The sequence below is a fragment of the Canis aureus genome, chromosome 10 (genome assembly GCF_053574225.1).
Source record: "Canis aureus isolate CA01 chromosome 10, VMU_Caureus_v.1.0, whole genome shotgun sequence".
Taxonomy (NCBI): Eukaryota; Metazoa; Chordata; class Mammalia; order Carnivora; family Canidae; genus Canis; species Canis aureus.
Genome location: NC_135620.1, coordinates 55,599,797 through 55,618,408, shown reverse-complemented (window position 1 = coordinate 55,618,408; position 18,612 = coordinate 55,599,797). Strand labels below are relative to the sequence as shown.

General features: G+C 54.3%; 1 protein-coding gene across 1 annotated transcript; it reads right to left on the bottom strand.

Moving 5' to 3' along the window:
- Positions 1 to 175: 175 nt before the first annotated feature.
- On the bottom strand, positions 176 to 11,487 carry GRHPR (glyoxylate and hydroxypyruvate reductase). The gene is made up of 9 exons (XM_077912586.1): positions 11,328 to 11,487; positions 9,594 to 9,724; positions 8,591 to 8,663; positions 7,726 to 7,842; positions 6,053 to 6,141; positions 4,627 to 4,731; positions 3,757 to 3,892; positions 2,345 to 2,475; positions 176 to 516 (listed from the first exon to the last, which is right to left on the bottom strand). Exons 1-9 carry the CDS (start codon positions 11,408 to 11,410, stop codon positions 395 to 397), a joined length of 987 nt encoding a protein of 328 aa, XP_077768712.1. The 5' UTR covers positions 11,411 to 11,487; the 3' UTR covers positions 176 to 394.
- Between the last annotated feature and the right edge of the window lie 7,125 nt (positions 11,488 to 18,612).

Genomic DNA, 18,612 nt, shown 5'->3' with positions numbered 1-18,612 from the left:
CACTGGGCTTTGGCTGTCCCATCCTCAGTGAGGGATAGGTTAAGGGGTTGAGGTAAGGTAGTCTGGACAGGTTCTCATAATTCACATGCTGGGGGGTGAGGGCCGGGGACGGAACAGAACCCTCAGGTCACCAGATGCCCCTGTTAACTTCTCCTAGTTACAGGCCCACACAGTCTCTCAGGAAGATATTTAATAGTATCACATACTTTTGGCTCAGGTATTTCCAACCACAAATGCGGCAAGCCCCTGTATCAGCACCAGTCTTCTTTCTGTAGGATCAGAACAGAGACTTTTTTTCCTTGGCTCCCATCCGGTGGGTCCAAATCAAGCCCGTGCTCCCTGACAGACTCCGAGGGCTCTGTGGGCCTCCTGACCCTCAGCAGCTCCTGTCTGGCTACAGCTTGAGTTCACTGGGCATCGGCTCCCCCCTCAGGCCAGCCAGCAAGTTGTTAGCTGCCAATAAGGACATGGTGTTTCGGGTTCCATAGGTGGCGCTGCCAATGTGGGGCAGGATCACTGGAAAAGGGAGGAAGAGGGAGGTGAGGGTGTTTTTTTGTTGTTGTTTTTGGGGGAAGGGTGTTTCAAGAGCCTCAAAGTGGGCCCTGTTTTCCTGACTAGGGTTGCCAGTAAGAATAATGAAGAGAACCTGCCTTAGCATTCTTTGATTTGCCTTCCTGTCCTCTGTCTTCGATTTGCCTACTGTCCTTATGTGCTCCACTCCTGTGGGGCTGAGGGTCACTGAAACCCAGATGCAACGGTGGCGAGAGATCCATATCCTAAGTACAAGGATGTCGAGCCCACGAGAGATCTTGGAGCCTCTCTACACATAGCCCTTCAGAAAGCAGATGGTAAAACCAGGTGCCAATTCAGCTTAGGAGTTTCAGTGCTGATCATCCATACCCGGGCCCCTCAAAGTGGGGTCCCGGGGGCTTCTGGTGCACACAAATAGCTACAAGTCGAAATGGTGGACAGACCAGCTCCATCCGGCCCCACTGCAGAACAAGTGAGGTCAACTGTCCCCAAAGAATGCCTCTTGAAAGCAGTATCTGGGGCACTGAGCTGAGCTGCCAGGCATGCAGGGATGGGATGGTTTTCCCAGCTGTGGGCAATAGCCCAGACATGACAGCCAGCGTTCCTCCTTCTGGCCTGGTGTGGACAGTGGGGACCATCGAGTTTCCAAGGGCTACAGTAACGGGAGCCTTCCCTGTGGAAGGAAGCTAAGGACCTTCTCTGTGGGATTCCATCCCAGAATGCACGTAAAGGACAGGGCCTGGCTCAGACCCTACAGTGATGGATTAGTCTAGAGACAAAGCACACCAGCTACCTGGACAGAACCGAATATAAAGAGCTGTTAACCAGGTACAAAGTAACTGGGGAGGCTGAGAAGCGAATACCGAGGCAGTGCTTCTAAGTGGCCTCGGTGTGGGGGCAGGTGAGTGGTGCAGGGTTCCAGGTCCCACCCCACACCTACTGGTGCAGAGGCCCCTGGCCCAGCCCCTTCGGATGACTGACGGACACACAAGTTTAAGAACCACTGTGCTAAGGTGTCAGAGACAGCGACCACCAGAAACATCTACCTCCCTGGGCTGGGGGACAGAGGAAGAAAGGGTAGCACTGTTAAAACTCAAGACGACTAAAAAAAAAAAAAAAAAAAAAAACCTCAAGACGACTGAGGGAAGGGTCCCTTGGGAGCTGCAACTCCGACCTCTGCAGCAGTGCCTCTGAGCAGGCACGATGGCCAAGTTGATGCCGGGAAGCCTGCAAACTAGATTCACCGGCTGCCAGGAGGAGCAGCTGCTGCCCACGGACACAGACAGACAGACATGTGAGGGGGCGGGGGCGGCCAAGTCCTGCCACCCCGCAGTTGGCAGGCCCGGCAGAAATCAGGTGTGCAGGGTCCCAGGGCCTGCGTCCCAAAGCAGAATGTACAAGGGGAGGTTTGGAGCCAACAGACTAATTGGCGCAAGTTCCAAATATCGGAATCACAATCACGTCTTTAATTTCTCACCCTGAAGCTGGTAGTGGGGGTTTATGGTACCAGGTTTTACTGACAACTACCTGTGGATGGAAGACATGCAGCCCAGCCCTTCGTTTTACAAATCCACCCCTGCCACCAACCCCCCCACCCCCCGTCACTCCTTCAGGGACACAGACCTGATGCATGGGCTCAGGAGGCCCCTGCCTTGTTTACAGTGAGCTATTGTCACTCACCATAGACACGTATGGTCCCAGCTGTGTCCCTCTGTGCCTGGTACTGCTCACAGCAGCTTTGCACCTATCAGCTCCACACCGCCTGACTCCTGCAGCCCCGTGGGACTTGGTGTCAGAAAATCCCCATTCTTACCACAGTTCTTCAGGGTCAGGAGCGGGTGGTTTGTAGGCAGCGGTTCCGGGGTCGTCACGTCCAGTCCAGCAGCTGCGATCTGCCCACTAGCCAAGGCCTCGTACAGGTCATCCTGGTTTACCACATCTCCCCTGGGAATGAGAGCGGTGCCATGGGGGCCCCGAAGCTCCCTCCACCCAGGCCTTCTCTTGGGCAGAACCACCCACAGGGTGGATTTCCCCGCCGACCGGGCACCCTTGGCACTGACTTTTAAAGCAGTAAGTCTGACAAGATGCTTCTTTATGGTGAGTCTGCGGTGGCACTGAAAGCCCCAGCCCTACCACCCTGAAGCTGTGTTACCTTGGGCAAGTGTGTCACGTTCCCCTGGAAGACGGAGAATACACCCAACTCCCAGGCTGCAGGGGGCACAAGCCCACTGACCCGCTACTGCGGGAACAGGGCCCGGGACCTGCATTCATGTGGAGCCCCATTCAGGTGTGTCCCCAGAGAACGTGCTGAGAACCCCCACAGCAGCACGCTGCCGGGCACGTGTCTAACACGGGGACATGCCCGATGGTGTCTGAGCGAGCAGCCCTCTCTCCTGTGACTGGGCCCCGGAAGTAAAAAAACAACTGGCCCAAGCCTCCATGCTGAACCCGGAGTCAGGCTCGTGAAGCAGGAAACCGTGCAGCCCTGCACAGCCCCAGGTCCATGCAGGTGCTCGGAGGGCGGAAGCTGGGACGGTGTCGGCCGTCAGGGCCAGCCCTGCACTCCTGGGCGTCTCACTCGCCCTCTAGGTCACCCCCCTTGCGGCCGAACATTAATAATTACAGTGCCTCTAGAGTGGAGAGACCAGAGGGGGACCCCATGAAATCCCTTCCTTGGCCTGTACTTGCCCCCAAACGGATTTAAGCAGGGCACCATTTAGAAAGGGACTGGAGTGGCAGAGGGAAGGTCTGCTTCTCTAACGTGGGTTTGGGTCTTTCTTTCCTGAAGCACAAAGGTTCAAGCTGTCACTAACTCAGACAGCCAGACAGACCCAGGCTTGGTGTACCGGCGGTCTGAAGGGCTCTGTAGTGCTGCTGAGATCGTTACATCCAGCTCTGCGGTAGAGGAGAACAGGGCTGCCCATGGTTACTTGGGAACCCACTGCTATCAGGCCTCCACTCCCTGAACCAGCACGGCTCGGGGTACTGCGGGGAACCTGACATGCCAGACCTGCTCTGACAGCCTTCCCCCCCAGCCTGGGCCCTCTCTTGGGGCCTTTACTGTACTTCTGAGCTGGAGCCAGCTGGCTGGTTGGTCTCTGCAGGTTAAGCTCTGCCCGAGGGCTCACGGACAAGCCATGGGGAAGAAAGCCCTGGATCACAGCAGCAGGGACGGCCCCTCTCGGCTTGCTCGTGCCCCAGGGAGCCTGGGCCGCCCCTGTGTACCTGCTTATGTTGATAAACACAGCCGTGGTTTTCATCTGCTGGAAGAAGTCCTTGTTGCAGAGCCCCTTGGTTGCAGGTGTTAAGGAGCAGGCCACGATGATGAAGTCGGACTCGGCGGCCAGCTTGGGGGTGGACACTGGGGGAGGGCAGGGCTCCATGAGATGCTGAGTCCCCGGCTGGAGACAGCAAAAGGAGGGAGACCAGACCCTTGCCTCCTCCTGCCAAACTGGAAACTCCCAAGATGCTTCCCGAAGGCCTCATGTCTACCTGAGCACCTCTGACAACTGTACAAGGTCAAAAGCCACTCGTGGGATCCTGGTCCTACCTCATTTACCCCACCCCCTGGTCTCACAGAGCGGGAGACTAAGGCCACAGAGGGGCAGGGGCTGGTTATTACAGGGCCCAATGTGCAAAGGGGGTGAGGAATGGCTCAAATCCAGCTGCCCTCTGCTCACGATGCCGTGTGCCCTGCCAGGGGCCTGGATCCACTGGACACAAGGCTGGGTGACAGTGCTCGCTAGTTTATTAAGGAAACAGAGTGAAAGTTCCCAGCAATTCCTTACACCTGTCACCATCCCTGCTGCTCTGCCCTGACATAGGCAGTGGTGACAAGGAACTCTGAAAGGCAGGAGACCTGGAGAGCTCTTCTGGCACTTAAAGAGCCCACTGTGTGGCCTGCGTTAAGTCTCCGTGCTCCCTGGCTGGGCCCCGCATCCAAGGGCAGCTGATTAGCTGGTACCTAAGGGACACCGCAGGCAGACGCACCCAGAGCTCCTGCATTCCACCCGAAAATGCTGCCACTATTGAAACAGAGACACCCCTTTAACTGAGCACAGATGGGGCTCCGGTGGAAATCAAGGTTTTACTTACCAAACTCTGCCTGGAATTCTGCTGCTTCCTGAGGCCTGGGCTGGCGGCCCGTGTATAGAAATCTCTGGATGCCAAATGGCTTCAGACGCCGAGCAATGGCCTGGCCTGGCGGCAAAGAGAGTCCTGGCTCGTCCCCAACCCCTCAGAGAGCAGGAGCAGCACCCAGCAGCTCCAGACAGGGAGCCCCTGGGATAGGGTGGGGGTCCTTTCATCAGCACACTTCTGACTTTAACTGGCCCTGCCCCTTTAAGCTGCCCCCTGCCAGCCCACACTGCCCTTAGGGGGCCATGTGACAGCCCTTCAGAGATCTGGAGACAGCACCACAGCTCCTCTGCGGCTGTGACTGGCTTGTGCTGTCCTCACATGGTCCTGGGCATCTTGAGGGCCATTTGCTAACCATCCCTGAGAACTGGACCTGGCATTCCGGGAGCAGTCTGACCAAGCAGCCTCCTTCCCTGCTGCCTTCTGGACCCTCTGCTTTTATTAGGTCACCAAAGACCTCTTCTGACTTTCCAGTGGCATTGCCAAACTGCCAACTCGCCCCAAATCTTTAAGATATTTTCACACATGCTGCTACAGAGGCAGGCTTGGGCTGCTGGATTTTCAGAATCAGAACGTGCCCCAAAGCCAGTAGGTTCCTCCAAGCAGCTCTCTGGGGTGAGATGCACTGCTAGCTGGCCAGACTGTCCACACTCTCCATCCTCCCCACTCACCTCTGGACCAGGCAGGGGCCAGAGAACCACTGACAGCTGCCTGGCGGAGCTCAAGCCAAGCAGCGCCCCCTGGAAGAAGAGCCCCGCCTCGTCCGCAGAATCACAGGTAAGCTCTGCCCACGGGACCCTCTGGTTCCTGAGTTAAAGCTTTACGTATCGGGAGCCCGGGGTGGCTCAGCGGTTAAGTGTCTGTCTTCCGCCCGGGGTGTGATCTTGGGATCCGGGATCGAGTCCCACATCTGGCTCCCTGCATGGAGCCTGCTTCTCCCTCTCCCTGTGTCTCTGACTCTCTCTGTGTGTCCCTCATGAATAAATAAATAAAATGTTAAAAAAAAAGCTTTACGAGTCAAATGCCTTCTAGCAGGGGAGCACGAGCTGTCCCACAGGAAGCCCCTCCTAAAAGCCCCAACCCAGCCATCATCGCTTCCAACTGTTCTGTATGGAGCTGTATCCCTAAAGAATCCTGACTTGCTTCTGTCACCCAGCAAGTTCTCAAGGAACTCCTGTTTTCATTTCATTTCTTTTTTTGTTTTTCCTGTGTTTTATGAAGCTGTGTCTGTTCAGTCGATGTCCCACCTGCACGCAGAGTGCACTGGGAACAGCCAGTTGTGGCCACTCTTTCCAAAGGATGGTCAACATCCAGACACAGGGCACCAGAGACTCAAGCAAAACAGGGTCACTGGGCCAGGCCAGTGGGAAGGTGGGAGGCTCACCTATGCGCCCCAGCCCGATGATGCCGACGGTGCTCTGTGTGAGTCCATAGCCACACATCCACAGGGGCTTCCACGAGGTCCAGCCACCGCTGTGGGGAGAGTAGGGGAGGGTAGGTAAGAGCCCCAGCCCCAGGCAAAGATGGCTCTCTGTGAACTCTCAGACCCAGAACCCCCAGGCAGGGGCTGCGGTCCAAGGGGTAGAAGACCGTGCTCTCCGGGTCCCAGGACAGACAGCAGCACGAATTACACCCATAGCCACTGAGCACTGTGGATAAGCGGCTGGAATGACTCTTCCTTTGAAACCACCAGGGGAGGGATCCCTGGGTGGCTTAGCGGTTTGGCACCTGCCTTCAGCTCAAGGCATGGTCCTGGAGTCCCGCGATTGAGTTCCGCACCAAGCTCCTTGCATGGAGCCTGCTTCTCTCCCTCTCTCTCTGTGTCTCTCGTGAATAAATACATAAATAAAATCTTTCAATAAAATAAAATAAAATAAACCACCAGGGGAAGGGCGCCTGGGTAGCTCAGTGGCTGAGCGTCTGCCTTCGGCTCAGGGTGGCTCAGGGCCTGATCCCAGGATCAAGTCCCACATCAGGCTCCCTGCGCGGAACCTGCTTCTCCCTCTGCTTGTGTCTCTGCCTCTCTTTATCTCTGTGTCACTCATGAATGAATAAATAAATCGTTAAAAAAAAAAAAACGGGGGACACAGAATCCAAGGGCTGGAAGGGGCCTTAGAGGTTTTCACCCTGTTTTGCAGGTGGGGAAACTGAGACCAGAAAGGGTGCCCTGCCTGAGGTCATGCAGCCGGGGCAGAGGTTGGGGCAGCAGGCTGCAACCTTGGGGTGTGGGATTCCAAAGCCAGTATTCTCAGGGCCCCAGGGAAGCAACACAAGGTAAAGCCATAGGCCCACCCTGCTGCCCCGGGCAGACGGGGACAGAGCCTGCCTTGAACCGCCTCCACTCCCCAGGGGGTGCCGACTCCCCTGACAGGAGGGTGAGTGGGACAGCAGGGTGTCAGCCCTCAGGCTCTGGCTCTGCCTCAGCCCCACACAGCTGGACCGCCTTCTCCAATAATGGACACACAGCCCCAAATCCCTGATCTGAAACCCTCAGGCCGGTTTTTCAATTTTCAGGTTTCAGAAAGGCTGTTTGGTGCATGTTCTCTACTGTATGTAACACCCTCAGCAGCGTCTAGGGTGGTACCCGTTGGCAAATGCATCGGTACATCGGCAGCAAAACAGGAATATTCACATGGAGTGAGAAAAATAAAAATCATAAAGAGCCTCCTGTTATTTCCAGTCAGGTTTTACTACCAAAAGATTCATGAAACAACCTTCAGTTTCCAGAGCTCCTGGGATTTCTGCATCCCCAGCACGGATGGTGGACCCGTCTCCTCCAAGTGCCCAAGAGGATGCCCCCCCGCTACTCCTCGTGATCCCCACTCCTGCCCCTACTCGCCAACCAGGCAGGATGGCTCTGTCCCTTCCCATCCTCCTCTCTCATGGTTTCTCCTCGGCACCACAATTCCCCACCCTTCTCTTCAGCTCTGCCCCGGATCTGAGTAGTGACAGATTCTGCCCCTGCTCACTAGACGGGGCACACCAGGGGAGGGGATCACTTCTGGGCCCCGAACCAGCTGCTGGGGAAGCCAGCCTTCCCGTCAGGGGTTCACTCACTTCCTCACTTCCTCGATGGCCTCTGGCAAGCGGCGACAGGTGGTGAGCAGCAGGGACATGGCGAGTTCTGCCGTGGCGTCGGTCAGGACATCTGGGGTGTAGCCCACACGGATGCCGCTAGGAAGCAAAGACCTGGTGGCACCACGGCCGCGGGCACCTTCACCAACTCCTACCTCTGGGACATCTCCACGCTGCTCCGCTCTCCCTCTAGGCACACCCCCCCCCCAGGAAGCTCCAGGGTGGAAGCAAGCACTCAGGGACGGCCAGCCCTCCTTCCTGGCTTGCTCCCCTCCCACCTGGGGAAGGACACGAAAATGAAAGATCAGGACCCAAAGTCTGGGGTGAAGAACTATTCAACCCTTCCAAAACTCCTCATCTAGAGAGGGAGATAATAGGACGGCCCGGGGGGCCCAGCGGTTTAGCGCTGCCTTCAGTCCAGGGCCTGATCCTGGAGACCGGGGACCGAGTCCCATGTGGGGCTCCCTGCATGGAGCCTGCTTCCCCCTCTGCCTCTGTCTCTGCCTCTCTCTTTCTCTCTGTGTTTCTCATGAATAAATAAATAATATCTTTAAAAAAAAAAATAAAGAGGGAGGTAATACTAGCCTTTCCTACTCCGAGGAGTTGTTGTGAGGCCTAACGCCAGGCTGAACAGGAAAGGGGGCTACCTTGCAGATGCTACCCACAGTTTCTGACAGTTCGGGGCCTACTGTATCTGCCCCACGCTCACGTGGACGGACTGAATGGTCAGCCCCCCACCTTCTCACTGAAGGGGGCAGGGATATGAGCAAATAAATATTAGCTCCCTTTCCCAATCTGGGGGTCAGCCCTCACCCCAGGCCCTTTCCAGAGCGCTAGCTGCTTTTACCGCTTCTTGATCTCCTCCAAAGCCAAATGGTCAACGCCCACGGACATTGTGCTGATGACTTTGAGATTGGCTCCTGTTGTGCAGAAAAAGCATTGTTTGCATCTTTCCTAGTGGGATTCAAACCCGCAACCCTGTGGATATTGTGGGGCTGTCTGCTTATTATTATTTTCTTAGACTAAGAGGAGAGGCTGACATCTCTGTTCCTTAGCTGAAATCCTGAACCGCCCTACCTGACAGACTTGACAATCCAACTGACTCCTCCACGTACAGACACTGTGGCTGAGGGATGTCAAGTGGCCGGCCCCAGTCACAAGCTGCCAAGTGGCAGAGCAGGGGTTCACCGTGGGGCCTCTGACAATAAGGCCTCCACTCATACCCATGGGACTGTTCCCCCAGTGAAGCCTCTGTCTCCTCTGAACGCACCTGGGGCCCTGCTGGGGACACCCCTGAGGCGAGACCCTCTCACACCCTCCCCCTGGGGCAGGGATTGGCTCGGCACTGACTCATGAGGACCCCATCTAGTAGCCTCTAAGTCTGAACTCTTCCTCAAAACAACCTTTTGTTGGGTAGGGTGACACCTACCTTGGCCCAGGGCTGAGACCCAGGGCTGGGGCTCACACATCCTGGGTGCCTGGGGTGCTTGGCACTGACATAGGCCTACTGTGTGATACAAATGAGCCCAGAAGGCACAGGGCCTTTCTCAAGTTCATAAAGCAAGGCCATGGCAGGGCTGGATGAGGGCCCTCACACCCACTCCCTCCACACCACAGTCTTTGCCCCCCTAGGGCCTCTGTCCAGGGGTTCACAGCCAGGAGAGAAGCAATGCCTATTCAAGAGGGCGCTGCACACAGTCGCTCCCCCTGGCCTAGTACTGCAGCGAGTGCCTTCAGAACTTGGAGAGGTTACCGAGGACCCGTGTGGGGAGCCAGCCGCAGCAGACTGTGTGCCCCTACAGGGCCAAGACACCCCTGGAATGCTCCCCAGACCTGCCCAGGGCACACACCTGCGGCGTCCAGGAGCCTCTTGTCCACATGGTCCGAGAGGAGGCAGAGGAGGCCGTGGGCCCCGGCCACACCTCGTTCCAACTCCTTGGCAGGGATTGGCTCGTCTGAATCCCACTGCTCCACCTCACAGCTGAAGACCAAAGAAGGACCACACTCAGAGGCAGGGGCGCTCCACAGATACCCCCAGGCTCCCAAATGCTCCCTGGGGCTGGCTGAGGAGTCAGAGTCAGGCATGGGTGGCCGCAGAACTGTCCCAAGAGGCCGGCTGAGGGTAAAGGGCTGTCACAGGGTGGAGGTCACCAAGGGCTGACAAGAACCTAGACTAAAAGCAAGTCACGGGACGGCTCTCAGGTCAAAGCAAGGAAGAGCTTTATCACCCTCACAGGAGGCCTCAGGGCCAGGGGGGCACAGGGGTGGGGGTGGGGGTGTGGCTTGAGGTAGGCCGTTCCTGCACCAGAAGAGGCTTGAATAAATACCCTGTCCTGGGAGTCCATGCAGAGTAAAGCCTCCTACTTGCGCTCTGCCAGGAAGGACAAGACCGGAGCAATGCAACGTGGAGGAGTTTCAGGGCCTCAGCTCGTGGCCTCAGGGCTTCCACCACAGCTCGTGGGCAGTGGAGGTGTTCCCAGGGTGCTGCCAGCCTCCCAGTCCTTGCCATTTAATTCAGCGCAGCCAGCACGTGGGGCAAGACGCGCAGGACCACAGACGGCACCTCCCAGGACACCCTGGGGCAGCGCCTGGCCGACCAGGTGCCTGGCGCAGGCTACCTTTCATCCTCCTTCCCCGCTGCACTCAGCTAGAGCTGCGTGAGCTAGTGAGCTGGGGCCAGAACCGTGGTTCTTGCCTCTGCCTTCCCCCTCCCTCCTCGGTGCTTGGAACCCCACAGGTCCTCAGCCAAGGTTTGTTGCACTCAACGAAACACACAATCTCACTTTCACAGGGCACAGGTTTCTGAGACTGGGTCCCACCTTCTCCCGGCCTGTCGTGGGCAGCCGGGACCGTGTGACCCCCCGCTCACACTGCAGTCTGCCAGAACTGAGTTCCAACCCCAGCCCTGCACACCACAGCTCTGACTCTGGGCAAGGCACTTAACCCCTCCCAGTTTTCTCATCTGTAACATGGGACTTCTGGTCCCGACTTCACAGTGTCGCCATGAGTTTATGTATTCGAAGCACCTGAAAAGCTGGCACGCAGTCGTCAATCTAAGGGTGACGAAAGGTCCCTGCCAACTGTCCAAAGCGACCAGGTCAGCGACAGCGAAGGTCCCTGACCCTGACAAAAGTGCCCTCTAGGGTAAAGGACGAACAGCCAGGACCTTGCGTCACAGGCGGCCTCCCCCCTCCCCAGGGCTTTCCCTTCACCCGCGCTGCGCGTGCAGGGGAGCGGCGGCCCCCGCGTCCCCGCACAGCCTGCACGAGGCTCGGCCGCGGAGAACTACCTTCCAGCCTCCTCCCGGAACTCCGCGACCGCCCGGGCCGGCCAGAGCGAGAGCGGCCAAGACGCAGGCGCAGGCTCCGGCTCCGGCTCCCTCGGGCCCCAGCCCCGCCCCCCGCCCCGCGTCCTCCCCACCAGAAACAAGCGGGGCCTAAGGAGGCCGCCCCCGGCCCGCCCGGGCCGCCGGGGACGCTGAGTCACCCCGGGCTGCGCAGCCCCCTCCCCGACACCACCCCGCCCGGCCCGGCCCGGGGACACGGCGTGCGGCGTGCGGCGTGCGGCGTGCGCGGGGCTCTTACTCCGCAGCCCGGGCGAGCGCGGCCCGGCCCTCGGGGGGGATCCTGCGGGTGACGAACACCTTCATGAGTCTCACTGGCCTCATCCACCTTGCAGCCGCGGGACACTGACCCGGACCGCCAGGCGGAAGCGGGACGCGACCTGGCGCGGGGCGGGGCCTCGGGAGGGGCGGGGCCGGCGCTGGGGGGCTGGGCTGGGTGGGCTGGGCTGGGCATGAAGGGGCGGGGCTGGGGCTGGTGGGCGGGGCTGGGAATGAAGGGGCGGGGCTAGGGAGGGGCGGGGCTGGGGACGGGGTGGGGCTTGGGGGCGGGGGTGGGGGGGCGCGTGGGGAGGGGCGTAGGGAGCCGGAGCCGTGGAGGAGGAGTTGGGGGGCGGGCAGAGGGGGCCGGTGACCGTGTGTGTTCAGGGAGCGGCAGTGACAGTGAGATTTTCTGCGGGTGTAACGAGCTCCTAAGTGCTCCTCCTAAGGCTGTGTGCGCATGATCAAGCCCTCAGGGAATGCGACTTGTTCTGAGCGGCCTTGGCCCTTGGCCCCTCTGGGTCTCCCTCTGAGCATTCACTGCACAGAGGCTCAGGGACTGGTAGGTGTGTCAGGAGTTGGAGTTGGGGCATCCGGGAGAGGTGTGTCTGTGTGTGTGTGTGTGTGTGTGTACGTCTGTCGGGATGCTTATAGCTGTCCTAGTGTGTCTGTGTCTGGAGAAGGGGGATGCGGTTGGGAATCATCCTAATTCCCAGGTCCCAGCACCCTAATCGTCCTCGCTAGGTCTGGTCCATTACGACCACCCTGTTTTCCAGGCAGGGGCCTTTGGTCACAGACTGCGCTCTGAGCCGGGCCTCTGCCTTTTATACTTAGGAGGCTGGACCAGGGCAGTCTGAATCCAGACATGGCCTCTTTAATATCTGGTGCAATTCCCCCATATGAGACCCACAATTGTGAGGGGAAGTTTAATTGGCTGTGGGCCATTTGGCATGCTGGACAGCTGCTGACCGGCCGGAGGCAGGCCATGCCTAGGGCCAGGGCCAAGGTGCTGGATAGGCCACGTGGTATCCCACCTGGGGTTTGCAGGCAGACATACCTGGGTCTGAATCTCAGCTCTGCCACTTATAAACTGTGTCCTCTTAGTTCATTTTCTTTCTTTCTTTCTTTCTTTCTTTCTTTCTTTCTTTCTTTCTTTCTTTCTTTCTTTCTCTCTCTCTCTCTCTCTCTTTCTTTCTTTCTTTCTTTCTTTCTTTCTTTCTTTCTCTTAAAAAAAAGGATTTATTTATTTGAGAGAGAGAGAAAGAGCATGCCCACAAGCAGGGTAGCCGTAGAAGCAGGCTCCTCACTGAGCGGGGAGCCAGTGCTGGGCTCACCCAGGACTCTAGGATCATGTCCTGAGCAGAAGGCAGACACTTAACCAACTGAGCCACACAGGCACTCCTCATATCACCTCTCTAAGCCTCAGTTCTTCAGCTACAAAAAAGGGGTAAAGAGCACTTACGTTTCAGGATTATTGTGATGATTAAACCAGCAATGTTGGCACGGGCCCTGAGCTGTGTTAGGTGCCCATCAAGCACTGAGGTGGTAGAGAGGAGAGGTGAGGAGCTCCAGAGCCAGTGGGCATGGGCCTAAATCCCGGCTCTTCCACCCACTAACCACAAGGCTTTAATTCTGTGTGCCTCAGTTTGCTCATCTGTGGAATGGGGAGAGTAGTAGTGCCTGCATCATGGTTTGTTGAAAGGATGGACTGCGTATAGTCCTATGTGTTACCACAGCATGTAACACACAGAGTGCGTGTCTGACAAATGGTAACATAGCCAAGGAGACCCACACCCTGCCCTGAAGTTGGCAGTTGGTCAGGAATGCAGATGCCTGGGTGGCTCAGTGGTTAAGTGTCAGCCCTTGGCTCAGGTCATGATCCCGGGGTCCTGGGATCAAGTCCCACATCAGGTTCCCTGCAGGGAGCCTGCTTCTCCCTCTGCCTTTGTCTCTGCCTCTCTTTCTGTGTCTCTCATGAATAAATAAATAAACTCTTAAAAAAAAAAAAGAAAAAGAAATGCAGATACAGAAGACCTAGCTAGGATAAGACCAGGGTGGGGAAGGGCCCAGGCCTAGGAGCACCAGAGGACAAAAAACCCTGTCTGGCACTCTCTTTTCCACCAGTTTGATCTGAATCCCTTTCTGCCCCACTCAGGGCCCAGATAGGAAACAGACACAGGCCTGGAGAGGTAACATGTCCAGTTTGGGTTCACCCAGCAAGTCACTAGCAAGGCCAGGCAGAGCTGGTGCTCTGGTCATCTGGATCCCTGGCCCCCACTCCATCCTGCCGTCTCCCTGAGTAACACATTAATAAATGTTGAACCCACAGACGATTATCAGCACTGCTTAGGCCACTGCAGGGACAATTTCTGAAATACTTCAAACATTGACACAACGAGATGTTTTTCTGTCTCCATGCAAAGCCTTCTGGGGACAACACTGCCCGGTGGCTCCAAATTCTGTTACTCAATGGTGATACCTGAGTACAGTTCCTCCCACACACCAGGACAGGGGAGGACACTGGGTAAGCCTGTCTACTGGGGCAGGAGGGGCATTTTTTAAAAAAGATTTCATTTATTAATTCATGAAAGACACAGAGAGAGAAGCAGAGACCTAGGCAGAGGGAGAGGCAGGCTCCCTGTGGGAAGCCCAATGCAGGATTCGATTCTGAGACCCTGGGATCACAACCTGAGCTGAAGGCAGATGCTCAACCACTGAGCCAGCCAGGTGCCCCAGGAGGGGGTATTAATGGGCCTCCCTCCCCCAAGGCAGAGCACCCAGCCCCAGTAAGTGCTACTGGGGAGTAGGCATGAGCTGGAACACAGAGCCAGCTGAAGGTCCATGAAGAGGGAACCGGTGAAGTGGTAGGGAGAGAAAGATCTGAATTAGAGACAGGGTCACTGGGTAACACTGATCATGTAATAAGAAGCTTATATTAATGGAGCTCTTTCTAAATTGCAGGCACTGGACATGGGAACTCACTAATTTAAACATCTCAACACTACGTGAGTTGTACCGTTATTCTGCCCATTTCACAGATGAGGAAGCTGAGGGCAAACATGGTGAGGTTCAGGGTACCTGGCTGGCTCGATCGGTGGAGCATGTGACTCTTGGTCTCAGTGTTGTGGGTTCGAGCCCTATGTTGAGTGTAGAGGTTTTTTTTTAGAAGATTTTTAATGTATTCATTCATGAGAGACACAGAGAGAGACAGAGACATAGGCAGAGGGAGAAGCAGGCTCCCTGTGGGGAGGCAGATATGGGCTTGATCCCAGGAGCTAGGGATCATGCCCTGAGCCAAAAGCAGACGCTCAACCACTGAGCCATTCAGGGGCCCCAGGTGTAGAGATTACTTAAAGATAAAATCTTAGGGCAGCCCGGGTGGCTCAGCGGTGGTTTAGCGCCGCCTTCAGCCCAGGGCCTGATCCTGGAGACCTGGGATCCACCTCCGGCTCCCTGCATGGAGCCTGCTTCTCCCTCTGCCTGTGTCTGTGCCTCTCTCTCTGTGTGTGTGTGTCTCTCATGAATAAATAAATAAAATCTTAAAAAAATATGAAATCTTAAAAAAAAAAGAGTGGTGATTGGATGCAAGCCCCAGGCTTGGATTCGAGCCCCAGCACTCCGACTCCAGACCCAGGCTCTTAACCACTGTGCAAGCCTGTGGGAGTGGACGGGGGTCTTAATCTGTTTGGGCTGCTGTAACACAATGTCATAGACCAGATGGCTGAAACAACAAACATTTATTTGGCTTAAAGAAACAAACACAGTTCTAGAGGCTAGAAGCTCAGGGTCAAGGCACAGACTGATTTCCTGTCTAGTGAGGGCTTCTTAATTTATAGACAGCTGTCTTCTTGCTCTGTCTTCATGGGGTAGAAGTCAAGGGAGCTCTCCAGGGTCTTTCTTAGAAGGACACTAATCCCATTCATGAGGGCTCCACTCTCATGGCCTCACCTCCTAATACCATCACATTGGGCATGAGGATTTCAAACTATGGTGGAGGGACACAAACACTTGGTCTATAACAGAAGGTAAGAGGGACCAAGGGGGAAGCTACATCTAAGGTATTGGCTTAGGGGGACTCTTGGAGATGGCTGTCACTTTGTCACTTGGGTGGATATTCAGGAGGAGATGCAGGGGCTGGGGAGGGGAGAGGTGCGTGAGTTCAGCTTGGCAGGGGATGAGATCAGGAAACCTGGGAGATGTTCTGGGGTTCTGGTGGAAGAGCCTAGGAGAGAGATGAGGTCTGAGGGTCAGAGACAGGTCGGGGCTGGAGCCAGAGTTTCAGAGTCAGCAGCAGGGAATTGGCAGCCTAGGAGACACCTGGGCAACCGAGAGCCAGGGCCCCAGTTCTGGCAGGGAGATAGAGATTCAGAGCACACGGAAGTTCAAAATGACAGTAAGAAAAGGAGTTTTTGTAGGGCTTTTATAATTTCACTTTTACCTGCAATGTCACATTTCCATTGAATCCATTTGGAACATTGTGTGTATATGGTTTGAGGAGCCGCTCACCTAAAACGTTCTCAGACAGTTAACCAGTTATTCAACTACTATTTTTAAATAAACATTTTCTTTAATTTTGGAATAATTCATAAATGCACAAGATGCAAATTCCCAGGGGCGCCTGGGTGACTTAGCCAGTTAAGCATCTGCCTTCGGCTTGGGTCATGATCCCAGGGTCCTGGGATCGAGCCCCTCATCAGGCACACTGCTCAGTGGAGAAGCTGTTTCTCCCTCTCCCTCTGCTACTCCCCCTGCTTGTGCTCTCTCTCTTTTTCTCTCTCTGTCAAATAAATAAATAAATAAATAAATAAATAAATAAATAAATAAATAAAATATTTTTAAAAGATGCAAATTCCCGAAGGTACACAGTGTATAAGATAGAATTGTTTCTCTTCTCCCCTGCCCCCCAACTCAGATCCTCCCTCCAGAAGCAGTCACATCCCTCGCGGTATCTACAAGAATATGCGACTCCTTTCACAGCATGTAGGCACACTTTGCTTCACCTGTTTTTTACTGAATGGTGTATCTTGGAGACCATTTCATCAGTACACTTCATTCTTTTTATTGATGCAAAGGGTTGCACTGTAGGGGCGAACCATAAACAATGAACAATCCACTATTAAAGGACATTTAGGTTGTTTCCCATCTTTTACCATGACAATGCCCCAGTAAAGAACCTTTGGCAGATGTGTTGTGCGCAGGTATAAAAGCAGCTGTAGGATAAATTCCTAGAAGCAAAATTGCTGGGTCAGAAAACATATGCACTATAAATTTTGACAGATTCTGATAAAACGCTTCTCACAGTTATTCAGTATATACTGCTATCAGTAATGTATGAAAGCACCTATTTCTCTAGTGTGTTATTTTTTTAAAATGATACTTACTGGCATTTTATTTATTTTTATTTTTTTTTTATTTTTTTTATTTTTATTTTTTTTTCTGGCATTTTAAATTATTGTTCTCTTTTGAGCTAAATTGAGCATTCTTCAATACATTTAAAGCCATTTCATTTTCTATAAACTATCTATTAGCATGCTTTGCCTGTGCAGATAAGCTGGGCATCTTTGTCTTAGTGATTTGCAGGCACTATTTGTACAATAAGGAAATTGGCCCTCTGTCTGTAATATGAGTTGCAAATATGGTCTTTGCTCAAGTTTGTGTTAGTCTTATGATTTTGTTAATTATTTTTAATGCAGAAATTTTTATTCTTTATGGCTTCTACATTTTGTACACACATAGGTATCAGGTACCTATTGCTGTGTAACAAATTATTTCAAAACAGTGGCTTAAAACAACAGCAATCATTCTATTATTATCTCTTACAGTTCTGGATGTTGGCTGGGCTTAGCTAGAGCTTCTTGTTTCAGATGGTGGTGGGGCTGGAGTCACTCATATATCTGCTCACTGACGCAGGTGGTGGGGTTGGCTGTCAGCTGGGCCCTCGGCTGGGCTGCTGGGCTCAATGTGTACACAGGACCTCTACATGTGGCCTGGACTTCCTCCCACCCTGGAGCCTGGACTTCAACCCTGGGCCATTCCATGAAACAGAAAGGGGACACTCCCAGCCTCTTTAGGTCTGAGCCTGGAAATGATGTTATATCACTTCTGCTATATTCCACTGGTCATGCAGTCACAGGGTCTTTTTCATAATGGGTATAGTTTTGTTATTTATTTATTTATTTATTTATTTACTTATTATTTTTAGATATTTTATTTCTTTATTAGAGAGAGAGAGAGAGGCAGAGACACAGGAGGAGGGAGAAGCAGGCTCCATGCCGGGAGCCTGATGTGGGACTTGATCCCGGGACTCCAGGATCGCGCCCTGGGCCAAAGGCAGGTGCCAAACCGCTGAGCCACCCAGGGATCCCTGAGCCCCTGTTTTTTTAACTGCATTTCATGCTTTCTAGGCCTGATACCTTTATGGTTTAATTTTTTTACACATATTTTGATACATATTTATTTTCAAATAGCAAGCTGTTCAACATTTTTAAGGAAGCAATCCATCTTTTCCCCACTGTCATATACTAAATTTGCATTTATTAGGGGCTTGTTCTGAACTTTATATTCTGTTCTGTTCAGCTCTCTAGCTAGTCTTATGTGACCGGTCATATGGGAGACAGTAAAGGGCTGTTGTTTTGTGGTTGTCATGTAGTAGTACACTAATGTAGGTGAAGACACATCTCAGAGCCCCTGTGAAAGCAGAGTTAGGTACTTGTGGCCTGTTTCATTTCCGAGGCTTTGTGAGCACAGGGCTGGCTCAGAATATCTGCCTCAACCTCAAACTAGCCAGGTGGCATCAGGCAAAGTACTTCTGACTGATCCTTGGTTTCCAAACCACAGAATGGGGGACCCATCATTGGACATCATGGTGCTCGGTATGCACTGAGCCCAGGGCCAGAGCCTGGGAAGTACAGAGGAAATGTTGACTGAATGGGATTGACTTTGATCCTCACCTCTTTGGTCAGGGGAAGAAAATGGGCCCAGCTCATGCCCACGTCCGTGTCAGGCACTGCCTCCCTCCCTGGCTTCACTCCCCAGAGCTATGGCACTTGCCCCTGATGACCCCCTCCCCTGCTCCAGGCCCTGGACTCCTCCTGTCAGAGGGTGTAGAGGACTCAGAAGTCTTGGATTAGGTCAGCCTAGCTGAGGGGTCTGCTTGGCCCTTGGGATCTTTTCTGGCCATCTGGCTGCTACCTCATTTCTAAGGTTTGTCTCCACCCTGACTCCTGGAATCTTGACTGTTGAACCTGAACCAACCCAGGAATCCTCCT